Consider the following 24,978-nt stretch of genomic DNA (forward strand, 5'->3'; position numbering starts at 1 on the left):
CGAGCTTGACTCTATTGTGTTGGCAATTCTCATCATTGAGCGGGAATGCGTAGTGAGAGGAGGTCCAAAGGGGGAGGGGCTAGAGACAAGACGAGGTCGGATTCTGCGTCCGCTAGCTGGGCTATCAAATATCAGTCAGAAAGGTGTTCATGTCCTAGCGGATAGGTATCTCCCAGGAGGCGGGCAACAAATTGAAGATGATGCACGCAACGCTGGACAGAGAATGGGATGAATGCGAAGAGACCAAGAGGACCATGTTGAGGAAAGAAATTTCGTTTACTTCGCCTCAACGGAATCAAAAAATGAACCTCCACCCACAGCAGCTCGGCCCAAGAATTTTCAAAAGCACCAGCTGTATCTGCTAAAGCAGACTGAGGACGCATTCTAGAGTGTTGAGAGCAGGAAGCACAAAGGCTGGCCTCAGATCTTTCACTTAAAGATGCCGTCCAATGACCCAAGATTCTCTCGACTCCACACGGACCCGCGATTCCGACGTCCAAAGCAGAAAGCTCTCAAAGTCGAGATTGATGATCGGTTCAAGGATGTATTGCAGAGTGAAGAATTTGGAGGAAGAGGCAGTAAAAGCAAAGGAAAAGGCAAAGGAGGTAAGTCTTTGCGGGAATCGAGCTGGTCTCTAGACTTATTTTCGCTGACCCTCTGCAGTCGATAAGCGCGGACGGGCTCTGACTGGTTCACATCACTCTGATCAGTTGAAACGATTCTATCGACTCCGTTCGGCATCTCCGGAAGATGAAGAAGGAGGATCTGAATTCGTAGACTACGCTCGAGGAGAGGGAGTCTTGGATTCTTCAGGATCAGAGGATGAAGACGATGATGATGATGGACAGAGCGATGGGTCGACGGACGAAGAGGAAGAGTTAGAATTAGGTGGCAAGCCTAAACGCGGGAAGATCCCGGAACTGGATATTGAAGACGGTGACGGCGAGAGTGAAAGTGAGGAATCGCATTTGGACATCGATCTGTCAGATGAGGATCGAGCGGATGAAGGCACGAATGACGAGGAAGACGAGGACGAAGAGGTCTATGCGGAACCTACCAAACGGATAGCAGCTGTCAATCTCGACTGGGACAACCTTCGAGCGGCAGACTTGTTTTCGGTCTTCAATTCCTTCCTATTGCCTGCGCTCAGAGGGGCTGGCGGATCAAAAGCGGGTGCTGGTAGTTCGAGCTCGAGTTCCACTTCACTGGGGAAATTATTACATGTCAGGATATACCCCAGTGAATTCGGAAAGGAACGAATGGCAAGGGAGGAGGTCGAGGGTCCGAGTGCAGGGATTTTCGGAGCGAAATTTGGAGCGAGGCCTGGGCATGAGGCCGAAGTTGACGAGTATTCAAGCGGGGATGGGATTGATGAGGACGAGGATGAGGCACAGGATGAAGGAGAAGAGGACGAGGACGAGGACGAGGACGAAGATGAAGAGGGAGACGAAGATGAGGATGATGACGCAGAAGAGGGCGGCGAAGACGAGGACGAATCTGACGACGAAGAAGTCGGCTCTCGCCCAATCAGCAAGCGAAAAGGCAAAGGCAGAGCCTCAAAAGAGATCGATGGACTAGAAATCATGTCCGACGTCTCGGACAACGAAGAAGGTGATGTAAATATGGACAAGCTACGCCAATATCAGTTGGAGCGTCTGAGGTGAGAGGATCAGGTCGTTCCGGAGAGAAACCAACTCATATCGTGTCAGGTACTACTACGCCGTTGCTACCTTCTCCACCGTGCAAGCTGCCATGAAAGTGGTCGAAGAATGCAATGGGACAGAATTTGAGAGGACGGCCAATGTCTTGGATTTGAGCTACGTCCCGGATGAGATGGATTTTGCAGATGACGACATCAAGTGAGATATAGCCACTGATGGTTCCGGTGGGAGTCGTGATGACTGACTCTGTTCACAGGGATGAAGCGACCGAAGAACTTAAAGGATACAAAGGGAACGATTTCGTCACAGATGCTCTTCGCCATTCCAAGGTCAAGCTCACATGGGATCAAGATGATCCGAATCGAATCAAGGTCACGCGACGTAATTTGACAAAGGAGGAAATGGAAGAAGAGGATTTCAAGGCATTGGTCGGATCCTCAGATAGCGAGGAAGAGGACGTGGTTCCGAACGGGGCTGATGGGGCGACGGTGGGCTCAAAACGTGACAAGAGGGACAAGGATAAGCTTCGAGGATTGCTCTTGAATGGTGACAATGACGTAGGGGACGTCTGGGGCAAAGCAGCTTGGGGATCGAAGTACAAGGATATTGATGCTGGTGCGAAACCTTCTGCTGGCGATATGGAGATTACGTTCCGTCCAGCCCTCAGTACGAAGCCACAAGCGAATTCAGAGGAGATGACGACTTTGGAGAAGTATCAATTGCGAGTCAAGGAGAGAAAGCAGAGGAAGAAGGAAAAGGTGGAACTGAAACGCTCTTCTGGTCAGGGCGACAAGGAGGAGGGTGAGAAGGACTTGGGAGAGACAGACGACTTCTTCGGCAGTGCGAGTGACGAAGATGAAGACGAGGACGACAAAGAGCAGCAACGACGAAGAAAGGGCACCAAGGCAGACTCTGCAGAGGTCAACGACGAAGACGTAGAAGCCGACGAAGGTCTCAACGAGGTGGTGGGTGGAGGACACCATGTGGAGCACTTTTCTATGAAGGATATCCTTCGCGCTGAAAAGGATCAATTATCAAAGAAGAAGCGGAAGCGATCCAAGAAGAAGAATGCAGACAAGGAGAGAGATGTTGAGCTCGGAGTTGACGGATGGAAAATTGATACTTCTGATCCGAGGTTCAAGGCTCTACACGAAGAACCAGACTTTGCCATTGATCCGAGCAACCCGAGGTGAGTTGAAAAGCATATCATGGGCTGTGTGCGTCGCTGATATGCTTTCTCAGATTCCAAAAGACAAAGGCTATGAGCGAGTTGCTCAGCGAGCGGAATCGTCGAAAGCAGGAAGGATCCGGATCATCCGATCAGAAACCCAGTCAAAATGGTGCAGTGGCATCTGGTGGAAAGCCAAAGAGCGAGCTTGATTCACTGGTTCAGAGCGTCAAGAGCAAGATGGGCCAGAATAGAGGACGAAAGAGAGTCAAGCGGCAGGCATAGGTCATTTGATAGTGCGACCAAGATGAATTTTGCCCTATGTCCACGTTAGAGCCAGTGACGAGGTCACACTGATGCTCCCATGTTGTTACATACCCTCCCGGGGGAAATGATCTTCGCGACCGCTGTCATCAACTTATTCCTCCTCCGGAACGGCTTGTTCCTCTCCATCGCCCTTTCCACCCGCACCAGCTTTATCGTACTTTTGCAACCACTCTTCAGACTCCCAGACTGGAGCACAAGAAACCATCAGTAAAGGATCTCGTGTCTCTAACCCATTATCACTCACCCGGCCTATCAAACTTGTCTCCTTTCGCTTCGTTTCCAAATCTATTCGGCTGGGCCAAAGAACACTTCAAAAACTTTCCTTGGCCTTTGTACGCTGGTAATTCGTTCAAGTCGTAGTTATCAATGGCGTCCTGCGCATCGGCTGGATTCGCGAACGTTAAGAAAGCGTATCCTCGGTGTTTCTCAGCTGTGACAAATAATAAGCAAGCGAGTTACGAAGAAGCCATGAACGAGCAAGGAGGACAGGTACTCACGCTCATTCGGTTCGGATGGTAGTGTTATCTCGAGGATATCCCCTACAAAACGGAGTATCAGTTTCCGATCAGAAAGATGTCCAGTGACTACTGTCATTGACTCTCACCGAAAGTCACAAACGCATCCAAGAGTTGTTGCTCCTTCACTTCATCCGGGAATCCAGCGACGTACACTGTGTTCTTCTTGGATGAACTGGCTGCTGCTGCTGTACCTGACTGCATGGTGCGATTGAGGTTCAAGAATTAGAGGATGATTAGGCATTTAAGAATGCCAAAATAGTTGGGAGGACTTTTGAAACGCTCGATCGCGATTGGATGAGAGAGCACGTGACTTAGCTCTGGCTTATAATTGCTGCTGCTGCTGCTGCTGCTGCTGTCATATGACTTGCCCGTTCAAACACCTCTCGTCTTGTTCACTAAATCGCCTACACGATGATATACAAGGATAACCCTAGCTGTAAAAGCTCCTCAGAAGACTCTGTGTGCTCTGCAAGGCGATTCGTCAATCTTCCCGCCGAGATCCTGGAACAGATTTACCTCAACCTTGCGCTTGGAGACAGGTTACGACTCTTACAGGTGAGAGCCTATGGTCTCGCATATCAATCTCGCCATGCTAACCATGTACCCTCAGACATGCTCGACTTTACGTGAGATGTGGGAAGAATCTTCGACACTACAGTATCAGTTCACCTTGGAGACTTGTGCCTACCTTGACATACCCGAGGGAGGTCACTCTGATTGGCACCCACCAAACGCGACTGACCCAGCGGAAGGCTCGTCCGGAACAGCTCGAGGCTCAGATTCTGATTCAGAGACGGATGGAATGCCCGGCGTATCATATGCGGCGGTACGACGAGATCAAGATGCCTTGCATGCGCAAAATTCATCATCTTCTTCCAGCTCGCGGGATGGTCCTCTGTCAGTCAGGGAGAAGACTGCTCTTCTTATTGATAGGGAGAGAAGATGGTTCGAGCTTGATCCCTCGACTGAAGATCGGGTTCGTGTAGATGGACCTGCTGGCGTATACGAGCTTCAAGAGGGTGTCTTTTTGATGTGTAATGATTATTCTCATCTTGATGAAGGGCGAGTGAGTGGACTATTCTCCCGGAATCCTCTGAAGTGTGAGCTCATAATATCGTAGCCTACGTCCATTCGCTTGATCCCCCTTCCATCGGTTCGAGATCCCAAGGGATCGCGAGCTCGGATCCAGACTCATAATCACAAGCTGCCTTTCTCTATAGCAGACTTGACAATGGACCCTACGCAGGATTTGATCGTCGTCAGCGAGCACAGGTGGGTTAGATGAACGCATAGTCGATGCTGAGCTCAATCATCCTTCACAGGACCATGACGGCCGGAGTTCCCTCTCCTACCCATCGCTACCATCTTTTATCACTATCCACATTTGGTCCTCATCCAGAGGCTGCCATGCCAGTTCTCGACTTTCCACCCTTCTCTCAAGAGGAATTACAGACTCGACAGCTTCTGCAGGTCCTAGACGATGTATTGGTCGTCCTTGTCTGTCGGTTCGCCGCTCCACCTTGGATTCTCGCAGGCGTAGGTGCAGCACTTGCCGGTACGACCTCTGATGAGGAAATCGTCTGTTGGAATTGGAAGACTGGAAAGGTACTGGCTCGAATGCAATTGCCAGACGATGGATGGTTTTCGTCTTTTGCTTTACTCACTCCGACCTCGTTCATGCTCACTTCGACATCCAATATCTCTCCCGTCTTACCTACAGAACCTCGGTCTATCGCTTCGGTATTCCCACCTGTCATTCAAATCTTCTCCTTCGCCCCGGATCCCGAGCGCGATGTCGTCCCTGTTCAACCTTTGGACTTTGATTACATGGACGACACGACTACTCGACCGTTTTTGGTGTGCCAATTGGAGCTGCCTCGTTTCGCTTCCGGTGTCATGATCGGTGCTTTTGACGTCCGACCAGATCCCGCCTTCACTCCTCGTAAAGGAAAGCCTTTTACGCAGGATCCAGAGAAAGGCCTACTGGTCTTCGATATACAGACCGTCGTGGTTGACGAAACGCAACTTATTCATCAGCATGCCTACGAGCTGTTTGTGTTGAGAGAGACATTGGTCAATTTGGCCAAGAATGGAGAAGCGAGGTTCGAGAGGGCTAGAGAAACGTCCGACAGGTTTTCGCCATGGCGGCTAGAGGAGAATTTCTCGTGGGAAGATTGGGGCGTGACCAACGCAAGATTAATGAATGCTTCTATGAAGAACAGGGCATGGGTGAGTTGAATGACGATGATGCGGAAAAGCTGATGATTCTTCAGGTCTGCTCTTGCTCTGGTTATCGATTCATCTCACTCTCCTCGACGCCATTATGGGATGATGAAGATTCCGAGATCACAGAACAGGGTCGAAGACCTCAACCCAGACGTCGCAATCTCCGCTTGCTCGACTTCTCTCCGTTTAGTGTTCGCAAAGCACGCAATGCAGTCGACCATCCGCCAGAAGTGACAATCAAAGTGCACGACACGCCCACCGTGCTACGTGGTCACGACTCGTTCGTCAATGACGTTACTAGCGCTCTACCATACGTCGAGATTGTCAGAGAAGCTGGAGTCAGAGCCAATGGAGTCATGATGGATGATCAGAGAATCATCGCAGTGTCGGTGAGTCAATCGCAGGCGATATCTATTTCGTGCTAAAGCCATACGCGACAAGACTGTGGATGGAAGGAATGGAGATTGGACGAACGTAAGACAGGACATGACTGTTTACTCGATGTAACTGTGTTCAGCGGGATTCTTGTATCATTTATGTATGGTGGGCAACATTTCGCATTTGCGTAGGCCCCGCGAGAGCGGGTTTAAGGGGAATCGAGTTACGTAACGAGTCGCGGAAAGTCCGACGCGACTAGCGTCCGATCCTGATGAAATCCTGACATTACTGCTCTCACATTCACCATTCCGAGCAGGATGCCGAAGAAGAAGCGAGTCGACAGCGATGAAGAGAGTGGAAGTGAGCAGGTGAGTCAGGGTAAAACTTTGGATGCTGAGATCGCCACAGGATGCAAGGCCATCCAAGGTAGAAAGTATTAGCGAAGATGAGGAACCAGTCAAGGCCAAGGCAAAGGTGAGCAGAGTCTCGCATGGTAGCTGAAGGAGAAGCTCACATGCCCATCACTGTTAGAAGGCTAAACCATCTGTCAAGAATGGCGAATCAAGTATGTCCACTGGGGCAGGTGTAGAGGTTCTCAAGAACGCAGACAAAAATTCGTATTTCAACGTGAGTAGAGGAAAGAATATCACCCGGATGAGCTCAAATGTGCTGTCGACCTGACGCTCGGACGATAGTTGAGCGACACTCGCAGAGTCACTGTTAGACCTTACTCAGGCAAAATTCTGGTCGATGTCCGAGAGGTGGGCGTCTTAGGATCAGGCGGCGGGGGTTCAGAGTACTGATGCAATGGTCGAAACAGTTTTATAGAGACAAAGCGACAGGGGAGATGAAGCCTGGTTCCAAAGGGATCAGTTTGACCGCTGAACAGGTGAGTGGGTGAACTCTGTAGATGAACACGTATGCGGCGCTCTTGCTGATCTTGCCGACAGTGGAAAGTGCTTCGTGACAATATGGAAGTGGTAGATCGATTGGTGGAAGAAGCTTAGGGACAAGCAAACCACAAGTAGTCCTGGTGCCCTTATACTCTGCTTCGATACATCACGACCTGGCCTCACCCCTGTATTATCAACAGTCCACTCATGTATCTGTCTTTATCTCTCGAGACCGATTGTCATTTCATGAACCACCACCTCAGGTCGTACAAAACAATTTGCATGCTCTCCCATTTGTAGATATCTCAACTTCCCGCTCTCCCCTATGGGTTTAAGTCAATTTAGGTAGGCTCTGTAGAACTCCGTCCAGATTGGTCCAGTCGAACTGCAGCTGGTATAGCGGCTGCTTGTACTGGTTTTTGCCCGTGCTGTCATCAAAGTTTGCTGTGAAGGATACGTAGAGATTGTTGGGGTCATCTCCCATCTCAGGATGAGCAGCAAGACTGTACGAGAAGTCGTTGGAGAGTGTGACTGGAGGCGCCGCAAGCGACCAAGGACCTTCGGGTTGCTGAGCGACAGAGTACGTGACTTCCATGTTGGTTTCATTCTGGTTCTGACCCACGAAGACGTATACCGACTCCTTTTCATTGTAGAAAAATGTGCCTTGACCAGTGATATAACCCACGGTGACGTTGGCAGCCTTGTTGTAAATGTTGGGTTGGGTCTCGTTCCAAGTGTTCGTCGCAGGGTAATAATACTCATAAGCGTCAATGTTCTCGATCGAATCCAGGGCCACCCGGGCGAGACCGAGAGACACGTTGTAAACAGGATTCTGCACAAAGAGTCCGTAGAACGCGTAGGTCTCTCCCCACAGATACAACATATTATCGGTGGGAGAAATGACACCCCCAAAGGCTCCGTAGTTGAATCCATATCGAGGGAAGAAGTGTTCAGCGATCATTTCGACAGTTGGTAAAGTACTGAGGTTTGAAGTTGGGGTATAGGTGATTTTGTACAGAGTGGTTCCAGGAAATTCATCGGTGATGTTTCCACCATTGGCAGCGGCGGTGGGGAAAAGGTAGCCAGTAGTGGTACCGTCAGAGGCGACATCGGTGATGTACAGTGGCGCATCAGGCCATTCTTCGTATCTTGAAAAATCGGGGCCAGCACCTCCAGGGGGATATTGGTCTGGTGCGTAGTATAGATACGGTGTGGTCAAGGGGAATGGTCCTCCGTACTGAGTCAACTGCTGAGAGAACCCAGAAGTCACGGGTTTCTGACCTTGACTAGCGGGAACAGGTGTAAGAACCGGAGCGTTCCCGGCTGCTGTCTGGTTGGACCAACTTGCGCTAGAAGATTCGATGAATCCGATGTATTCATTCAAAGTCTCGTTCTGGAGGTTCAAAGTATCTCTGCAGATCCAAAAGACTCTTCCGTCGATCAACTTTGTAGCGGTGATACATGAATCTCGTTGGAAATTGGGATCAATGGTGATGGCCAGCTGTGTAGGCGTGACCGGACTGAGACCGACCAGGTCGGAGACCGTGGAGCGCTCGTCCTGAGAGTTAAGAGGAGCAGCGAGAGCGCATGTCGCCCCGAACAGAGCTGCCGTAGCAAGTTGACTCGCGAACATTTGGAAGATGTGGTGCAGACTGCGAGAGACTTGACATCGTTGGACGGCGCATATTATATAGCATGCAACCTAGAAAAATGAGATGAGTTGGTGGGTATTAATAGGCTATTTAGATGGGGTCTCCGGTGCGCAGAAACGAGATCCGCCGCAATTCCACTTTTGCCGAAGTGAGCTAAGGTCTGATCTCTTCCTTCCGATCCGATGTGCTTGCTAAACCTTTACCGAAGGCAATTATTACCCAGACAGCCTCTTTATTCAGCGGCGTCGTGAGCGGCAAGTTAACCGGCGGTAACAGCACCTTACAAAGAGAGATCTTGCCGATGAAGCCCCACGCCGAAGTTCATTTAACCTAATTGTAGGAGATCCGGGAGAGAGCAGCAGCATCGGGTCCACCGGCGCGCCCGCGCCGCGCCAGGCTCTGAAAATCCAGACAAGTTCTGCATGTACTGTATCACGAGTGCAGGTGACTATGAACTGAATGAAAAGCTTCGGCTGTGCCTTCTAGCAGTCTTGTTTCGAGTCGATACAGAAGTTTGAGGTACGACAGACTCTTGATTGTCGCGTCTACCTTTGAGACGAGTCCACGTCGTCTTGGTTCAGTGTCTGAATGATGGACCTCTGTCCAAAAATTCGCCAACTTTTGGACGTCTTTGAGCGAGTTCATGGTGACATTTTTGGCCCAAGATATTTCGTCGCTCATCACCTGTGCGATATTTGACTGAAACGTGAGCAGGAAATCTTGAGCAGAGTCAGATCCACTCTGATCGCGAGGATGTCGGTGTCGGGACCCGTGGCGACTCTCATGAGCCACTTGACTCTCCTTGAGTCGGCTGAAATGGGCCACACCTCGGTTGGACTCCAGCAGATGTGAATCGAAATTGGAGGTCATGATAGCTCGCGCTTCGGGGTCAAAATGCTCGAGAGGATCGAGTTGAGTATCGGTCTCATCAACCTGTGTGTCACGATCCTCAGAGACCCCCGGACGACGCGGTCTCCCACTTATTTCTGTCGATCGCTCGACCTCTGTCACAAAGGGACTAATCCGTCGAAGGGCATTCGAGAGATCGACTCTGCGAGTTCGGTGCGATGGATAGATTGTAGCTGTACCAAAGTCATGGTGAGAGAATGATGTCACACCGAGGTCCTTGTCAGCGGAACGTCGTCGTTGTGTCCGTGACCCCGCTTCTGATAAGCCTGAAGGAGTCAGCAGCCCGCTGGGGTCTTTGTTACTGCACCTTCAGACTCTACAGCCGGTTTCCTTGGATTCTCCCCGACAGCCTCGCCTCCTTCATTGGTGGTTCCTTTTGTACCCACATCCGTGCTAACCTGATGGGCGTGTATCTGTTCGACCCCTGTGCCAGACTTCCCTAGCTTGTGTCTGTCCAGGCTGTGGATAAACTCAAGGACATCTCCATTTTCGGACCTTGATACTGAGGGCCCATCGCCTTAGCCCAGCGTGGCTTCCAACATCTCAGAAGGCGTCGTCCGGTCCGGGAAGCCGAAGGAGGCTGTTCGCGTGTCCTTGGTCACTCCACTCGACCTCTTCGTCCGATCGCCAGATTCATCGTCCATGTCCGAGTCTTCTGATGCCAATGGCGCACCCATGTCAATCACCGGACAAACAAGGACGCTCTGTTGATTGTTGGCATCATACGGAGACAGTGCTAGAGATCCAAGGTTATTCAACCCGGTGAATGAAGCAGTCGAGCTGTTGACTTCCGAGCCTTCTAGGTCGTCGCCCTTCTCCTCGAAGTCAGAGTCGTCCGAAAGACTCAAGTCATCATCATCATCATCATCATCAGAGCTGGCAGTCAAGTCCACCAAATCGTATCCATCGTCTTGGTCATCAATCCCAGAATAGCTCAACGAGACTGTTGACTCGCTCATGCTAGAACGTGTAATCGGGCTTGAGGGGTCTTGTCCCTTCTCTAAGAAAGCCTTTGCAAAGGTCTGATGAATAGCTTGCAAGGTAAATTCGCGGTAAAGTTGGTGTTGCCATCGCAAGTTGTAGGGTAGGACGGATCGACCAGACTAGAGTTTTGTTATTGCGATTTCGTGCCATCCTTTGTCCAAGCCAGACAGAGAACAAAGGATGGGCATTCGAAGCAAGGCTTCACTCGAGGATGACTTTGGCAGTGAGGTCAGTACATGCTATGAGCTCTGGGTCTCCTTCATTCTGCGCATGAGAGCGTGTCAATGTCGGTCAGATCCCAAAGGGCCGAAAGACGTGACAGGGGTGGGAGACCATGGTTCTGCATGGCCGTCTCCACCACCAGAGTTCACAGTTGGCGTATGCTCACAGCTTGGCTTGCCTATCCGACTGCTCCTTCATGACTCTGACTACCCCCTTTCCCCAGATCTTCCTCTCGTCCAGATCTGTCAGAGCCTTAGAAACAGATTCAAGTCCCTCGTATATCGGCTCGTAGAGGATTGGTTTCAGACGACCGCTCGAGAAGAGCTTAGAAAGGGATAGGACAACTTCCGCTGCGTGTCTTGGGTCGCGTTCTGAGACGGATCGCATCAGTCTGAGGATGATCGGCGTCGGGATACGAATGGGCTTACCCGTTCCCCCACCCCAGAACAGGCCTACGATGGATACCTGCTTCAAAAGCAAGAGATTGGCCGGTACCTAGACGAATCAACATGGGCTCTGTGCGGTTACCATGCCCCCGAATTACCTTTTCAATGGTGCCCGCTGCGAATCCCACGACGACGATCCGGGCGTTCCAATTCACGCATTTGAGACTCGGGATGATCATGCCTGAGCCTGTCTGTCAGCTAGTCACGTCCTGGGGGAGAAGATGCGTTCGTAGCTCACCAACTGGATCATAGACTATATCCACTCCGTTTCCAGATGTAATCTTCATGACTTCTTTCTGCCGGATCCCGAAATCAGTACCTGCTCGTAGGACTTGACGACCTAGAGGCGCACCTGCCAACCAGTCTGCGTATAGTCTACCACAGCATCCACTCTCGCTTTGTCTCTACATATCCGTCGTTTCTCTTCGGTGGACGCAGTAGCAATGACCTTGGCTCCAAGCACTGCGGTGATCGATGTCAATGCGATCCACTATTTGAGAACCATAAGCGTACTGACCTTTTGCGATTTGACAAGCCGCCAGTCCGACCCCACCAGCACCGGCGTGGACCAGGACCCATTCGTCTGAGAGAGCGAAGAATAAGCATTGGACCCTCAATACCTCCTGCCGAAAAGCCACGACTTGCTCTCTTTCATCTGTCCGCGATGAACAAGCCCATCATAGCTGGTCGTGTATGTCCTGGAATCCAGTCAGTCGACACACTACGACTAACCCAGCAGATGACTGACAAGGGTATCACGGCAGCTTCCTCCATGGTCAACCCATCCGGTATCCATGTCAACGCTCTGTAGTCACAAGCGACTTGTTCAGCGTATGCTCCAGCTCCAAAGCCATGAACGCGGTCTGTGTTTCCCCCCCGAATATGATTTTTCAGCCATACTTGTCATGGGCGCCGTCTGAGGACCCCTCCCCCTCCGACCGACTCACCTCCAGGTTGGAATGGACATCCTTTCGGAATAGGCGAGTCTTCGGCTATACGTCCAGCTAGCTCTGCACCGAGAATGAAAGGTAGTGGAGGGCGATCTGTGGCCAGATATAGCGCTCAACGCCTTGACTTCAGCATGGGCTTGACTCACTCTGATATTTGCCTTGCGCCTGGAGTACGCTACAGATCGGATCCTCAGCTGTTAAGTTGGCTGAAGACGCTCAGTCTGGAACGCCAAGCTCACTCGAAGAAATTTAAACCAGTTGCGTACACATCTACAATCACCTGACTCTTCTGTGCTATTGGCGGAGGGACATCGTCGGAGCTACGGAACGGCCGTCAGTGAGAAAGTGGTTAGAGGCCGTGGTGAAGCGAGCCAGATTTGTGTGGTGGACTGGCACACTGACAGCGTGATATCCCTAGGATGGGCCAGCTTTTTGACCTGGAAGGCTCTCATCAATGCGATCGGACGGACAGCGTGTATCGCAGGTTATGTCAAGATGCTAGCGTTTGCTGCTGAACATGAGGAAGAACCTCTTGTCCGGTCGCCCGGCCCAAATGTTCGTGTTATATAGCCGAATCTTTCGCAGAGCTCGATACTTTCTTTGCTGCTGCAAATGGATACATTTTTCGCTGTCGCCATGCCATCAAGAACAGTGAATGATACACAGAGAGGGAGGGTGGATGATGAAAGCAGAGCGATAAGATACTCGCTCATCGCTACTAGTGGTAGAGTGTGATCGGCTGGGAGTATTCGACTACCAAAGTCGCAAACGTCTAAAAGTACTACTTCCTCCTCCTGGACTCGTCCTCCGCAATGTTGGGTTACAATACCTCGTATGAACTTTGCCATTAATACCTCATTGGTGAGCCCGCAGTAGCCGGTGTCTGGCCAAGCGGACTAGCAGCCATCTTCTTCCCTCTTCGTCCCAGTAATGTCGCGTTGCCCATGTCAAGCTCAAAGTTGCCCTTCCCACCACGTCCGCCTCTATCTCTTTGTCCAGCTCGTCCATCGTACAAGACCGCCTCGGCTTGTTTACGATCAGCTCCGCCACGACCGACGTAGTGTGTTACGATGGGCTCTTTGATTCCAGCCTTGGCATTGGCAGCCGCTCGGCCTTGGTGCTCCTGGATCTGCCTAGCGACGGCTTCCCCATGTTTCCGGCGGGCTTCCTCCAGTTCCATCTGATTCTCCTCTTCCTCATCCTCCTCGTTGAGACCTTGCAGGAAGCCACGTGTACCGGCACCGCCAGGACCGTTGTATGCACGTCTCCTCGCGCCTTCTTCCTCCATACGGTGTACAGCGTAGGTGATGTCGAACGCCTCCTTGAGAGCGCCGACACCTGGTGACCTGCCCTCCTTGTTTCTCGCGTGAACAGAGGCGAGTAAGGGCGAGTCGAGGGGGGCATTGTTGGCGACACCAGGCACGCGCAATGGTGTCGGAGGGATGGGTTGAGGGCCGTCCTTGATCCAAGGGTGAGCGAGGAACTCGTCGATGGTGTATCGCTGGGCAGGGTCGACGCAAAGCAAGTGGGTGATCAAGTCTTTGGCAGAGTGGGAGATATCGTCCCACCAAGGGCTCAAGAAAGTGTAGTATCCTCGAGCGACCTTTTCGGTCAACACGTTGATGGACTCGTCGTAGAAAGCTGGGGAATGGTCAGCACGGTTGAAGGATGGATCTGCTCGACTCACGAGGGAAACCACACAATAAAGTGTAGAGCACACAGCCCAAGGCCCACATGTCGACACTCTTGGAATACCGCTCGTCCTTGACGATCTCAGGAGCCGTGTATCCAACAGTTCCGCATGGTGTCATGGTGGATTCGTCCCAAACAATCTTGCTCAGACCAAAGTCGGCGATCTTGACACGACCGATACCGCCACCTCCTACACCTGGTCGGAACTCTCCCTCGTCCTCCTTCTCCTCGTCATAGGGTCGATGGATAGGTTGACGCGAGGGTACAATGGGTATTCGTTCGAAGAGCAGGTTCTCGGGTTTGATATCACGGTGAACGACACCACGTTCTTCGTGCAGATGACGGATGCCTTGGGCGACTTGGAGGATGACGTGACGAGACAGATTTTCGGAGAAGTAGGTGAGCTTGACGATCTGGTGGAAGAGTTCTCCTCCTTCCATCACTGTGCAACGTCAGCAAGAGATGTCCCAATACGGGCCACTCACGCTCCAAAATTAGAAAGTAGTGTTCCTCGCTTTCAAAGAATCCGAGGAGCTTGACGATCGCGGGATGGTCGATCCCGCGCATGATTTGCACCTCCTTGAGAATGTTTGCGCGCTGAGGGTCGTGTCAGTAATGTGATTCTACAGAAAGGCCAAAATAGAGAAAGATAGAACAAAAACGGCATCATCAACAAAGGACAGGAAGGTAGGTTGATGCCTATCCGCCTCTGTGATTCACCCGAGTCAGGACGTCAAGTCGTTCTCGAGGGCCGGCGAAGGTATAGGTGGTCAGGGGGAGAAAACGAAGACGGCGATGACAGGGAAAAGACCAACCTCTGTGACTCTGGGACGTTTCTTGAAGTTTTCATTGAGATGCTTGTGCCCTTTCTATCCGTCTGTTAGTACGTGGGGTGTGCGTGTGATGTGAGTGGACGAGAGTGAAAAAAAGGAGACCGAGAGAATACCTCGACCACCCTTATCCCATGCGTGGCCAGCGCATGGGGAGTGATCTCGGCAGCTACAAATGGATGAAAGCAAGAGGACAAAGTCTTACCTGGGACGAGTTGAGTTCGTACTTGCGGACAACCTTGACGGCGACCTTCTGGCCAGTCTTCTTGTTGACCGCTTTGTAAACGTTGGAGAAGGCACCGTCCCCCATTTTCTCGACGAGGTTGTACTCCTCCAAGCCCTTGGAGCGGAAAGGTCAGAAGGAGTGCACTAGAATGGATGAGGTGCGCACCTCGTAGACAGGCATTCGTTCACCCTGTGACCGTTCCTCGGCTACTATACGCTCGGCCTCCTCTCGATAGTTGGGGGAGCTGGCGGCGGCCTTGCCTTGCGCGCCGGCTGCGATAACGGTCAATCGACAGCAGGAATGATGTAATGATCAACTCACCACCGGCAGCAAGCCCTTGGGTTGGCATCTCGTTGTTATAGTATGCCTGAGCTTGAGCTTGTTGCTGTTGCTGTTGGTGCTGCTGCTGTTGCTGCTGCTGTTGTTGTTGTTGGTATTGCTGTTGTTGCGCCTGCTGCTGATGCTGCTGCGCTGAGGCTTTATTTCTTTGCGATTGAGATTGCGTTGAGCCCTGTGATTGCTGTTGACTTTGTCCAGACGGCGATTGGGCGTGTTTGCCGTGACGTAGTATCTCTGATGAGAGATGAAGAGTTGTGATATCGGGAGGGGAGATGAAGGCGTCGGGACGAGATTGGGATTTGGGGATGAGGATGGGAAGGGATTCGGCGTGGAGAGAGAAAGAGGAAGCGGTCGTCAGCGACAAGTTCGATGGGATATGAGATTTAGAGGAGGATGAGGGGGTGGAAGGATCTCTGCCATAGGAGCGTATGGGGTCGATATATGGCATGGTTGTCGTCGATTCGATTCAAAAGTGCATCGACGTTCGAGGAAGAAGAAAGAGGCCAGACGGATGGGATTGGCTAGTTTAAGGGAGAAGTGGAGATAGTAGAGGAGGAAAAGCAACCCGGAAGACATCCTTTGTGCCAGACGATCTCCGTATCGGGATCGCTGTGACGTCAAAGAGGGTTACAACTCACGTTTGAAGCTCGATAGCATTTGGGATCAACTCCAAGCCGAGGCTCGTTCAAAATGAGTGTGGAGACGATAGATAAGGGTTGGTTCAGGTCGAGTTCAGGCGGCTCTACCGAGTTGGTAGGTCTAGAGGCGATGGTTGAAAATGCGCAAAGGGATGCCGTGATCCAGAAAATGCGTCGCCCTAGTGGTAGACGTTTCTTGGTCCGGGATTGTTCAGCTGAGTAAATCGAATGGTCTGTCTGCTGGTCTATGAATCGATCTATGGTCGTCCGTTTGTCGTCGTGATGGACCGAGTTGGAATGATGTATAATGCTGGTGATACAGTGTCAGTGGAGTTGAGAGGACAGCGAGAGTAAGTGAGCGCGAGTGTTATGGGCTGTGATGGTTTGAATGGTGTGGGTGTCGATGGAACTGTGTGTGCTCTGTCTCCGCCCGAAAATGACGATAATGACGTAGGATGGCAACGAAGAGGAGGGGGAAGGGGGGTTTAATTATTATTGGAGTCCGGCGGGGGAGTGTGGTTAGTGGGCTGAATGAGACTCACTGCTGCTAATACTGTCACCGTCTCAAACCACAGGGCTCTCGGGGGAAACAATGAAGAGCAAAAGTATCGAAAGCTATGGGACCATTCGTGCTTGGGTTGTCCGTCGCGACAAAGGGGTCACAGAAGATACAAGAGAGACAGAGAGAGAGAGATTGAGAAAGAGGGGAGTGATTGGTTGCGTGGCGGACAAACGCAAGCTCTAATGGGTCGGATTCAACCCGCCCTTCCTCTCTCAATATAGCTGGAATCGATGACGGATAGGAGGGGGATGTGGAATCAAACCCAAGCAATGACGTCTCTGGGGCGAAGGGCGAAGGTGATGATGAGCTGGGCTGGGACACAATCAGGTGGAGAGAGAGAGAGAGAATGACCACTCAGCCGTTTGAGGTGGCAGCTCGGGTTGGGGGATGACGGGTGTCGCAGGGTCGAGAACATATCCTGGGGCTTCCCCTCTCCTCTCGCTGCCTGCCTGCGCTTCATTTTTCAATGACCCGTCATCGTCGATTGAGACTGACGTCACCCCGTCCGCGCGCCTCTCCCCCTCTCGCCCTCGGAGCTCGTCACCGCCGGCGGGCATGGGTAATGGGAGATTAGACATCTTTTTAAATGCTAATAAACATTACGTATCCATAGTTTGTTCTTTTTAAAATGTAACTAGGAACGGTACCGTGCCTCGACATGTGGCACATCCTGTGGCAGCTTCAAGTGGGCCCGTTGCGGGCATCCGACATGGCCTGTGTCTATGTCGGCGTCTCATCGGCCCGTCAACTATCCGAGCTCAGTCCGATAGCATGTCGCTGCTGGCGTAATGGAATTTCTCCCCCTCATGTGCTGAGTCACATTGCTTGATTTCCCGAAGGCTACCTAGTTACCTCGTTATGTATGTACATCCAAACGGGCGGCCCAACGATGGCCCAAACGCTACAGGTGCCGTCAGAAGGAAGAAAGCGCTCTGTCCATGGGTGCTTAGTGTTTGGGACTGGCACCGCTCGCTCACACCTTTGATCACCTAGAGAGTCTGTACAGACAGTATGATCGCTCGACGAAAAAGGGCGCTCGACGTGTATCCTTCTCCTCTCCACTCCGTGACCCCAGGGACTCTGGAGTGTTTCCATGACAGGGGCCATAGGCAGGTACAAAGGCTGTCATCCTATTGGAGACACCGCCGGAGTTACCTCTACAGTTGATAAAGGTGGATGTCATTGAATGAGATTGAGACATCTCTTGGCGGAGGGAGTGATTGAGGAGGGACTTGACGAACCCTTGCATGAGGTGGGTCCTGGAGGGCCTCCTCTCTTCCATGCGTCTCTCCTTTCTGCGTTCTCTTTGGCTGTTTCCTGCCTCCACTCCTCCCTCCTTTTTGGTCCCAGCTGGTCGGAGCGAGGTATCAATGACCCACTCTCCGCACTTCCTTTGAGGAGCCTTCTCACGACGCCCAGTCCTGACAACATGTCGTGCCGTTTGGAGGTGCTCCAATGGGATAAATACTTCGCTGTTCGGCTGGGGAAGAAATGCATCGTCTACCGACTACTGTATATCTATAGCAACACCACACCGATAAAGCAACACAACGCCCAACATGACTGATTTCACCACAGCAAGCAGCATCACCATCAAAGTCTACGTCGATGGCCTAGCTGGACACGAGTCTGTGCTATCCGAAGATATGTTCGGTATCACAGCTGGACCTGAACACTCTGAGGAAGTCGAGGGAGAGTTGACAGACTTTGTAAACAGAATCGCAGTCAAGCTGAAGAGTCTCCCTGCTGACGATGAGCAGAGGAAGAGTGTTGAGAGTCGTGAGTGGTTCCAAGCATTGTCCAGTACATTCAAGACGCGTGCGAAGAAAGCTTGGACGGATTGGATATCGGATACAGCGCCCGAGTTCAATATCGAGGTCTACGAGCAGAATTAGGCCAAAGAGAACATCTTGCCTGAACCTCAGGTGCAGCTTCTGTGGTAGAAGATGATGAGACGTCGAAGATGCATGGGAAGTAACCTAGAGGGGGACTCACTGCCCGTCAGTTCGAGAATACGGGAGTTGTCAGCAAAGTCAGTCCAGTTCGCATCAGACGGTCTGCGGACTATCGCTTCCACAGCCATCATATGTCATGACCCGGCGTAACAGGTCCAATCGGGGACTGTCATCGGTCAGAAATGACACTGTAACCCACTTCTGGACGCTCACGGTACATGAGTAACCGCGAGTCGAGGCCAGACAACTTTCTGCCACAACATCTCGCGAAGCAAGCTGAAACGGCAATCCTTTGGTTGAGACTGATGACGTAATGTATTGCCAGATTCAGGTCCTGAACATGTCGTCATGGGCTGAGGCGACAATTAAGAAGGATACATGCCATGCTTTGCCACCGGTAGCTGTATCGCTCAACACCACCTCATTCCGACTGATATTCAAATATGGCCAACCTCTTCGAAGGTATATTTCACTTGATCCAGGTGAGTGAAGATACACAGCCTATTTCCAGAGGCGCAGAGCATCGCACTCGGTCCCCCCGGCTCCTTGTTCGCTACTCATCCCGAGCCGCTTTTGCTATATCGATGCAAGCGAGTGTGACAGTCACTGATGTATTCTGAACCCAAGGGATTCTTCCAATCCATCTTCGCAATCATCCAGAGCATCTTCCACGTCATCTGGTCCATCTTCTCCGGTGTCTTCCAAGCTGTATGGGGCATCCTTGAGAGCATCGCAGACCTGGTCGGCGCTTCGGCTCACTTCGTAGCGTGTGAGTGTCGTGTGACCTTCGCGGATGATGGGTGTTCTTGCCCGGAGATCATGATCGTACATAGCGCTGCCCTGAACTCGACCGAGCATCGATGGAGGAGTCTCTCGGCAGGAGACCGACAGCAACTGTTGGCCTTCATACCTGCCCCTTTCACGAGCATCCTGTACCGCCACTTTGAATGTCCTTGCCTCGTCCCATACATAATCCTCCTCCAGGATGATCGTCCGCAGGCAGACGGCTCTCAGTGCTTCTCGCTGACAACTTGACCAGCGAATATCCTTGTCCTCGGTCTCATTGCACTCATCTACGTCCTCTACCGAGACAGAAACCGACCTGGAAGCGCCGGAAACGAGCTTAAGAAGAAGGTTCAATAACCTGCCCAGAGATCAGGAGGGGAGACGGTCGCCCGACCTAAGCGCAGTCTCAGACTCGTATCCCCGTGAAGACAGTGTCTAGTGCTGAGAGTCGGAGCATGAACGGGAGTTATACACGTTGGTTGTGGGACGTGAGGAGTATCTGTAGAATATGTGTCGGGAGTGAATGTATACCTTGAAAGGCTGCGTGTTTCCCCAGTTGAAGGGATCTGACATGTCTATGAGATGACAAGCATCACATGGAAGAACTCGGCCTTTTAGCGATGAAATCCAGAGAGAGTGAAAGGACAGCCTCAATGCACATAGAACGTGTCAATCAACCGTTGGCAAGAGGGGCGATACTCATACAAAGCTTATAACGATGAAGGACACAGGATATGAACCGCGATCCAACTAGCATGCCAACCAGGAGGCGACGGGAGGATACACCGGACGAGCGGACGAGAGCATCTCCGTCACCTGCTCCCCATTACTTTCCCCGAGCCCATCAGCAGCACAGAGGTTATCGCGACGTGCTCCGTGACGACACGGCCATTGAAAATCGTTGGCGATGGGATCATCCTAACAGCGGAGACAACTATCAGCCCATATTCGGGCAACATACATGTTCACAGGATCAGCTGCGGTGGGGTCAAGCTCCTCCCGCTAGAGTATCTGATACTACGCTCCTGTTGGCGTTGCTCGCAGGCGTGAGTGTAGGCAATCTAACGGTAAGCCGTTTCTTGTTGTCATATCGCAGAAGCTCATTCCCATCCATAGGCTCGACCCATGTTGATCCTCTTCCTCTGGATGGCATACGCCTTCTACTCTTTCCTCGGGGATGTCCACTACACACTGGAGCAGAGACGTTTAAGAATAGAGAGATCCGCTGGACCACTAGGATCAACCGTCATCCGTGAGAAGACATGAGCCAAACGCCTCCTTCGTCCTTGCTGGTCGATCACTGACTGCGTGTCCAGTTGGAGTGTTCAAGGCGTTTGTCTGGTTCGGCGGCTTCACGATGTTTCTCGGGCTATGGCGGGTCTTGCGAGTGTAGGGCCGATCTACGGAGTACCGAAGGAGCTGATGTATTGGCAGGTTCTGGTGATCTGGCGAAGGCGTCTACACCAATTGACGAAAGGTCAGACTGATGCGACCGGTCTTGATTTTTGGCTCTTTCGGTATCTCGTGCTGGGGACTAGATCAGTACCTCTCTCCGCCGATCGACGCAAGCATCATTACCTTCCAAAACTCTTGCGTTCGCCCTGCAGAACGCCCATCAGTATGCGGATGAGGTCAGATAATGATGGACTGACCTTGCATGACGACCAGGCTACCATTGTTCAGCCTGCAGATTGCATCAACAACACACAACCCCAGGCCTGTACGATACCGCTTACGTCCATTTTTTGTTTTCTCTCGACTGGAGGGACAGTTCATCGATATCACTCAGTCCAGAACCCCTGTTCCTCCCGGCTCTGTTTGGAAGCCTCGGAGACATGATGAATGTTCTCTTGGCGCCCAAGCTGATACTGGCGATGACAAGATTGTTGAGGTTGTCCGAGTGGCGCCTGGACGAGTGAGGTCAGATCAGATCATCCCCACCCCATCTCCTTCGCACTGAGCTCACCCAATGTACACGCTGCCATCATCGTACCGATTCAGCATGACATGATTGAACTTGACACCTAGATGCTGTTCGAGTCTTTCTCTCATACTCTCAAGGACAGGCGGAAACGGGTGATTCATCGTGATACTCGTGCCGGAGTAGTTGAGTGTCGCTCCGGGAGTCGTAGAGTACGCTGCAATGGATCGAGACTGTGGGAAGGACTTGCCGTACATCTTGAGCGTTGGATGATCTAAGGCGGTCCCGTCAGGTCCAGTTGCTTTGTCGCACAAAGCATGCCTCTCACACCCTGTTGCCAATCAGCGCATCGTCGATCGAACTCGGGCATGACGTACAGGTATCCAGGGCTAGCAGCTCGGTGTACCACTTGTCGGCTGTCGCAGGCTCGATGAACTGCTCGGGAAATTCAGCGGATATCAGCTTGGTCTGAGCCGATCGACCCACATCTGGCTGATAGTACACATCGGCTCCGTAACCCATTCCATGGATCCGATAGGGTTCGACGAACGATCCCAAAGTCACTTGCTGGAATTCATCGGTAGGCTCGTATTTGGGTGCATGGCTTGAAGTCTGGGTAGACTTGACTAGCGATGGTTCATCCGACTTGCTCAGCGCTTCAGCTTTGCGCTTGACTGCCATGGCTGAGTGACTCTTGAGGTCGAATGCTCAAAAGTCAGGCACGCGCGCCGAACATGGGATGGGAGATTGCCCAAAATTCGAACTCATCGACCAAGTGAAATTTCAAACCTTGTCCTCACTCATCTTCATATCATGTCAATCGATTTAGACGGCCCTTCGAACCGCGCTGGCCCCTCTCGGATTCCTCCAGACTACCCCCTCACGCACGTGCACTCAGTGTCTGATGCGTCGCAACTTCTCCCATCGTCTGTCGGTGCATACGCGCTGGGAGCAGGTGCGATCGGGTTCATCATAGGGGCCAAGAGGGGAGGAGCAAGAGCTAGATTGAGATTCTTAGCTGAAAATGCTCATCGTCCGCCAAAGACCAAGGAGGGATGGGTGAGCTGGACATGCATCGGGCTTCAGTGGTCAGCCGAATACTGACTCTCTCTCTTTCTCAACTGATTTCCAGTACTGGTATCTTCGTGCGAGAAACTACATCATGATCAAGAATGGAGTCTTGACAGGTGTCAGGTATGGATCAGCTTTCAGTATCGCTACGGGATGCTATGCGCTTCTGGACGAGAGTATAGGCTGGTACAGGGAGAACAGACTTGGCGATGTCGTACCGAGGGCAATCCCCGAGGAAGAGATGAGACGATTCACTTGGAGAAGGGGTGAAGTGAGATTGTACGATGGAGCCATTGCGGGTGGTCTACTGTCGGCATCTATCAGCTTGCTGTGTGAGTTTTAGCTGAGTGACTGAGATCGTATTCGTGAGGACTCACGATGCTGATGTCTGGTCCTTTTGGCTGCACAGGGCGACTTCCCCGTACACTGTTCTTTCGAGCTTTCGTACTCGCTATAGGACTGGGATCCCTCGAATCGGGTCTTCAAATGGTCCGGGACAAATTGGAAGTAGGCGCTCAGGATCAAGTCCGAGCAGTCCGAGCAGAGGTGGCTAGGAAAGAAAAGGAGGAAGAAGACGCTTTAACGGATAAGCAAAGACAGAGGTTAAAGTATCTTAGAGAAGGTGGAGATTTCTCAGCGAGCGATAGGAGACGGATCATTGATGCTATGAACGAGGAGACAAGGTTGGCAAAGATCGCGCAGGACACTAGTGAGAGTCAGAAGAATGAGGGGCAAGAACGGCAGCATCCCACGGGAGGCGATGGATCATGGTGGTCCTGGAGGGGATGAAGAATAACTTCATGCATGTGGAGTTGTCGTTATGCTACAGTTCGGATCCAGCGCCTGCTTTCAGGTTTTCTGTAGGGAGGCTTTGGCGATTCGGTATGGTCGTAGAGGAGTTGACACGAGGTGATCGTTCATGGCTTGTTAGCGCCAGGGACATTCAGCAAGACGTCGCCGAACTCTGAGGGGGTGGGAAGATCTTCAGCTTCGAGGCGAAGGCCGACTTGATACTTATCGCTCACCTTGATTCCACCTTTCAACGATATCGCTCTCATACAGGTCTCCGTCCTTTCCGCTTCCCCTGCCTACTTTCTTGCCCTTGCCTTTGTCTACTGTGCCGGACTTTGCATCAGCCTTTCCAGGACTTGCTCCATCGCTAAGTACCTGTGAGGATCGACAAGGTCAGCCCGGACCGCAGGGCTCTAGACTTGCGGATCTAGACCTTTGGAATCCACTCACCTCTCGAGCTGCAGCCTCATGATCTCCGGGATATCTCTCAACCTCCTCGTCTTCATCCCGGTCCGTAGCGCTCTCGGTGAGATTTTCTGCATCCACTTCCATACCACTCGACCCCGTGTGTTGCTCCCTCTTCTCAGCTGGATCCTCTCCATGTCGTGGGGTATTGTCCTCGGCGTCCAACTCTAGCGCAGCTGAATCTTCTCTCATCGATGTCGGCGATGCTGGTGCTTCGACTCCTAGATGTGAGCTGGATGGACCGGCGACGTTGAGATCGGAGGAGGATTCAGGGGGGATGACACGCTGAGGGGTATTATGCTTAGATGCTGGGGGTGTTAGATCTGACATGGTGAGCGTGGAATGCTCGACGGAGATGGAGGGATCGAGGCCCTGAATAGACTGGGCAGCCTTGCCTGGTGTGCGGAATGGCGTAGGAAAGGGAGAACAAGCAAACGAATTAATGAGGACAATTGATGTGGAGGTCGTTCAGTCAACGTCAATTCCCGATACTTTGACCTTGGTCTCGTTCGTCTCCCCATCGCATGGAGGCAAGTCTATATTGACTCCCTATTCAGGTGACTGTCACCCGCTTCTCGAGATCAAGATGACGACAGACCTCGAATCAAGCATCACAACGCATCATCTGACTGTTCCACCTCCATCGACGGCAGGCGAATCCTCTTCAATCCCGACATTCCATTTCCACCTGACGAGATTGAAAGGGACCTTGATGATTTGGATTGGAACGACAACATCGCAGCGTATAGGCGAGGAGGTAGATGAGCCTGAGTCAGGAGCCGGAAGCTCCTCGAATATGGAAAGGAGGCTGGCCAGTGATTGGGCCGTGGCCATGCCTTCGCGAGGGGTGAGTAGTTCAGGCTCCATTTCTTCGACAAGCAACAAGCCATTGGCCTGTAGACCGCGATATGACATGTACATGAGGAGGATGGAGAGGACACGATACTGATGAGAGTCATAGACTATTCCGGTATCCTCTACGTCAATCTACCAGACATCTACGACCTCCATCGCGGTATCCATGTCTCAAAGACTGGGTGAGTTCGGCAAAGGGAACTCTGGCCCCCCTTTCGATGTTCGATGTCGACACACGCGCCTCAGCTCCTGCTCCTCTCATCATGCACGTTACCTCCGCTGAGACCTCCCTCTTAGCTCGCAAGTACCCACCCCATCAGATCCACCTCTCCCTATCGCTTCCTCCCGGCTTGACAGCTTCTTCAGGAACATCGGTCGATCCAATGGCCAGTCGGATATTGCTGTTGATGGAGAAAAAGCTGTGTCTGTGGTTAGACGGGGTATTGTGAGGCTTGTATGGCCGTTTCAGTGAGGATGTCACATCGAATGTACAACCTGGCCCGCGGCGAGGC

At 51.9% G+C, this 24,978-nt stretch overlaps 13 protein-coding genes across 13 annotated transcripts; 7 read left to right on the forward strand and 6 right to left on the reverse strand.

Moving 5' to 3' along the window:
* Nucleotides 1–351: 351 nt before the first annotated feature.
* Nucleotides 352–3,151, forward strand: BD324DRAFT_627244 (hypothetical protein). Its single transcript, XM_022015983.1, has 5 exons — nucleotides 352–605; nucleotides 664–1,660; nucleotides 1,710–1,859; nucleotides 1,918–2,850; nucleotides 2,904–3,151. Exons 1-5 carry the CDS (start codon nucleotides 440–442, stop codon nucleotides 3,112–3,114), a joined length of 2,457 nt encoding a protein of 818 aa, XP_021870882.1. The 5' UTR covers nucleotides 352–439; the 3' UTR covers nucleotides 3,115–3,151.
* A 96-nt stretch (nucleotides 3,152–3,247) lies between these two features.
* Nucleotides 3,248–3,875, reverse strand: BD324DRAFT_651295 (hypothetical protein; the record flags this gene model as incomplete). The annotated part of the gene is made up of 4 exons (XM_022018306.1): nucleotides 3,248–3,342; nucleotides 3,401–3,586; nucleotides 3,654–3,695; nucleotides 3,761–3,875. 4 exons carry the CDS (start codon nucleotides 3,873–3,875, stop codon nucleotides 3,248–3,250), a joined length of 438 nt encoding a protein of 145 aa, XP_021870883.1.
* A 210-nt stretch (nucleotides 3,876–4,085) lies between these two features.
* Nucleotides 4,086–6,407, forward strand: BD324DRAFT_580515 (hypothetical protein; the record flags this gene model as incomplete). Its single annotated transcript, XM_022013441.1, has 6 exons — nucleotides 4,086–4,229; nucleotides 4,285–4,740; nucleotides 4,795–4,946; nucleotides 4,997–5,903; nucleotides 5,948–6,289; nucleotides 6,342–6,407. 6 exons carry the CDS (start codon nucleotides 4,086–4,088, stop codon nucleotides 6,405–6,407), a joined length of 2,067 nt encoding a protein of 688 aa, XP_021870884.1.
* Nucleotides 6,408–6,562: 155 nt separating this feature from the next.
* Nucleotides 6,563–7,403, forward strand: BD324DRAFT_470391 (transcriptional Coactivator p15-domain-containing protein). The gene is made up of 6 exons (XM_022012875.1): nucleotides 6,563–6,646; nucleotides 6,687–6,752; nucleotides 6,831–6,905; nucleotides 6,974–7,039; nucleotides 7,099–7,167; nucleotides 7,229–7,403. Exons 1-6 carry the CDS (start codon nucleotides 6,596–6,598, stop codon nucleotides 7,283–7,285), a joined length of 384 nt encoding a protein of 127 aa, XP_021870885.1. The 5' UTR covers nucleotides 6,563–6,595; the 3' UTR covers nucleotides 7,286–7,403.
* Nucleotides 7,404–7,502: 99 nt separating this feature from the next.
* Nucleotides 7,503–8,804, reverse strand: BD324DRAFT_651298 (hypothetical protein; the record flags this gene model as incomplete). The annotated part of the gene is made up of 1 exon (XM_022018307.1): nucleotides 7,503–8,804. One exon carries the CDS (start codon nucleotides 8,802–8,804, stop codon nucleotides 7,503–7,505), a length of 1,302 nt encoding a protein of 433 aa, XP_021870886.1.
* Nucleotides 8,805–10,487: 1,683 nt separating this feature from the next.
* BD324DRAFT_470459 (alcohol dehydrogenase) lies at nucleotides 10,488–12,930 on the reverse strand. Its single transcript, XM_022012876.1, has 14 exons — nucleotides 12,737–12,930; nucleotides 12,574–12,654; nucleotides 12,481–12,509; nucleotides 12,332–12,427; nucleotides 12,200–12,262; nucleotides 12,133–12,148; nucleotides 12,030–12,082; nucleotides 11,902–11,967; nucleotides 11,737–11,846; nucleotides 11,623–11,680; nucleotides 11,483–11,565; nucleotides 11,367–11,433; nucleotides 11,117–11,309; nucleotides 10,488–10,931 (listed from the first exon to the last, which is right to left on the reverse strand). Exons 1-14 carry the CDS (start codon nucleotides 12,784–12,786, stop codon nucleotides 10,847–10,849), a joined length of 1,050 nt encoding a protein of 349 aa, XP_021870887.1. The 5' UTR covers nucleotides 12,787–12,930; the 3' UTR covers nucleotides 10,488–10,846.
* Nucleotides 12,931–13,181: 251 nt separating this feature from the next.
* BD324DRAFT_580273 (kinase-like domain-containing protein) lies at nucleotides 13,182–15,869 on the reverse strand (the record flags this gene model as incomplete). Its single annotated transcript, XM_022013429.1, has 7 exons — nucleotides 13,182–13,975; nucleotides 14,022–14,468; nucleotides 14,512–14,623; nucleotides 14,842–14,895; nucleotides 15,062–15,196; nucleotides 15,248–15,342; nucleotides 15,407–15,869. The coding sequence occupies 7 exons, from the start codon at nucleotides 15,867–15,869 to the stop codon at nucleotides 13,182–13,184; spliced, it is 2,100 nt and encodes a 699-aa protein (XP_021870888.1).
* A 3,087-nt stretch (nucleotides 15,870–18,956) lies between these two features.
* Nucleotides 18,957–19,905, forward strand: BD324DRAFT_627300 (hypothetical protein). Its single transcript, XM_022015984.1, has 3 exons — nucleotides 18,957–19,058; nucleotides 19,204–19,345; nucleotides 19,616–19,905. Exons 1-3 carry the CDS (start codon nucleotides 19,020–19,022, stop codon nucleotides 19,717–19,719), a joined length of 285 nt encoding a protein of 94 aa, XP_021870889.1. The 5' UTR covers nucleotides 18,957–19,019; the 3' UTR covers nucleotides 19,720–19,905.
* A 212-nt stretch (nucleotides 19,906–20,117) lies between these two features.
* Nucleotides 20,118–20,755, forward strand: BD324DRAFT_651302 (hypothetical protein; the record flags this gene model as incomplete). Its single annotated transcript, XM_022018308.1, has 3 exons — nucleotides 20,118–20,429; nucleotides 20,479–20,614; nucleotides 20,679–20,755. 3 exons carry the CDS (start codon nucleotides 20,118–20,120, stop codon nucleotides 20,753–20,755), a joined length of 525 nt encoding a protein of 174 aa, XP_021870890.1.
* Nucleotides 20,756–20,820: 65 nt separating this feature from the next.
* Nucleotides 20,821–21,964, reverse strand: BD324DRAFT_651303 (hypothetical protein; the record flags this gene model as incomplete). The annotated part of the gene is made up of 7 exons (XM_022018309.1): nucleotides 20,821–20,889; nucleotides 20,941–20,963; nucleotides 21,015–21,046; nucleotides 21,099–21,269; nucleotides 21,329–21,614; nucleotides 21,661–21,718; nucleotides 21,770–21,964. The coding sequence occupies 7 exons, from the start codon at nucleotides 21,962–21,964 to the stop codon at nucleotides 20,821–20,823; spliced, it is 834 nt and encodes a 277-aa protein (XP_021870891.1).
* A 116-nt stretch (nucleotides 21,965–22,080) lies between these two features.
* Nucleotides 22,081–23,154, forward strand: BD324DRAFT_627315 (hypothetical protein). Its single transcript, XM_022015985.1, has 3 exons — nucleotides 22,081–22,342; nucleotides 22,416–22,686; nucleotides 22,764–23,154. Exons 1-3 carry the CDS (start codon nucleotides 22,097–22,099, stop codon nucleotides 23,141–23,143), a joined length of 897 nt encoding a protein of 298 aa, XP_021870892.1. The 5' UTR covers nucleotides 22,081–22,096; the 3' UTR covers nucleotides 23,144–23,154.
* Nucleotides 23,155–23,207: 53 nt separating this feature from the next.
* BD324DRAFT_471241 (hypothetical protein) lies at nucleotides 23,208–24,081 on the reverse strand. The gene is made up of 3 exons (XM_022012877.1): nucleotides 23,597–24,081; nucleotides 23,380–23,521; nucleotides 23,208–23,318 (listed from the first exon to the last, which is right to left on the reverse strand). Exons 1-3 carry the CDS (start codon nucleotides 23,939–23,941, stop codon nucleotides 23,272–23,274), a joined length of 534 nt encoding a protein of 177 aa, XP_021870893.1. The 5' UTR covers nucleotides 23,942–24,081; the 3' UTR covers nucleotides 23,208–23,271.
* Nucleotides 24,082–24,197: 116 nt separating this feature from the next.
* Nucleotides 24,198–24,915, forward strand: BD324DRAFT_651306 (hypothetical protein; the record flags this gene model as incomplete). Its single annotated transcript, XM_022018310.1, has 3 exons — nucleotides 24,198–24,458; nucleotides 24,573–24,648; nucleotides 24,713–24,915. The coding sequence occupies 3 exons, from the start codon at nucleotides 24,198–24,200 to the stop codon at nucleotides 24,913–24,915; spliced, it is 540 nt and encodes a 179-aa protein (XP_021870894.1).
* Nucleotides 24,916–24,978: the final 63 nt, after the last annotated feature.

The sequence above is a fragment of the Kockovaella imperatae genome, assembly GCF_002102565.1.
Source record: "Kockovaella imperatae strain NRRL Y-17943 chromosome Unknown BD324scaffold_7, whole genome shotgun sequence".
In the NCBI taxonomy this organism is placed as follows: Eukaryota; Fungi; Basidiomycota; class Tremellomycetes; order Tremellales; family Cuniculitremaceae; genus Kockovaella; species Kockovaella imperatae.

Coding starts and splice junctions, on each gene's coding strand:
- BD324DRAFT_627244 (XM_022015983.1), top strand. CDS start 440: ATGCCGTCCAATGACCCAAGATTCTCTCGACTCCACACGGACCCGCGA. Junction 1,661..1,709: donor TATCAGTTGGAGCGTCTGAG/GTGAGAGGATCA, acceptor ATATCGTGTCAG/GTACTACTACGCCGTTGCTA. Junction 2,851..2,903: donor ATTGATCCGAGCAACCCGAG/GTGAGTTGAAAA, acceptor ATGCTTTCTCAG/ATTCCAAAAGACAAAGGCTA.
- BD324DRAFT_470391 (XM_022012875.1), top strand. CDS start 6,596: ATGCCGAAGAAGAAGCGAGTCGACAGCGATGAAGAGAGTGGAAGTGAG. Junction 6,753..6,830: donor CAGTCAAGGCCAAGGCAAAG/GTGAGCAGAGTC, acceptor CCATCTGTCAAG/AATGGCGAATCAAGTATGTC. Junction 7,168..7,228: donor TCAGTTTGACCGCTGAACAG/GTGAGTGGGTGA, acceptor TCTTGCCGACAG/TGGAAAGTGCTTCGTGACAA.
- BD324DRAFT_470459 (XM_022012876.1), bottom strand. CDS start 12,786: ATGAGAGCCTTCCAGGTCAAAAAGCTGGCCCATCCTAGGGATATCACG. Junction 12,655..12,736: donor CATCCTAGGGATATCACGCT/GTCAGTGTGCCA, acceptor GCCGTTCCGTAG/CTCCGACGATGTCCCTCCGC. Junction 12,263..12,331: donor ATGTCCATTCCAACCTGGAG/GTGAGTCGGTCG, acceptor AAAATCATATTC/GGGGGGGAAACACAGACCGC.
- BD324DRAFT_627300 (XM_022015984.1), top strand. CDS start 19,020: ATGGCCAACCTCTTCGAAGGTATATTTCACTTGATCCAG. Junction 19,059..19,203: donor GTATATTTCACTTGATCCAG/GTGAGTGAAGAT, acceptor TCTGAACCCAAG/GGATTCTTCCAATCCATCTT. Junction 19,346..19,615: donor TTCGGCTCACTTCGTAGCGT/GTGAGTGTCGTG, acceptor CAACTTGACCAG/CGAATATCCTTGTCCTCGGT.
- BD324DRAFT_627315 (XM_022015985.1), top strand. CDS start 22,097: ATGTCAATCGATTTAGACGGCCCTTCGAACCGCGCTGGCCCCTCTCGG. Junction 22,343..22,415: donor CAAAGACCAAGGAGGGATGG/GTGAGCTGGACA, acceptor ACTGATTTCCAG/TACTGGTATCTTCGTGCGAG. Junction 22,687..22,763: donor GGCATCTATCAGCTTGCTGT/GTGAGTTTTAGC, acceptor TTGGCTGCACAG/GGCGACTTCCCCGTACACTG.
- BD324DRAFT_471241 (XM_022012877.1), bottom strand. CDS start 23,941: ATGTCAGATCTAACACCCCCAGCATCTAAGCATAATACCCCTCAGCGT. Junction 23,522..23,596: donor ATGAGGCTGCAGCTCGAGAG/GTGAGTGGATTC, acceptor CGATCCTCACAG/GTACTTAGCGATGGAGCAAG. Junction 23,319..23,379: donor CGTTGAAAGGTGGAATCAAG/GTGAGCGATAAG, acceptor CCACCCCCTCAG/AGTTCGGCGACGTCTTGCTG.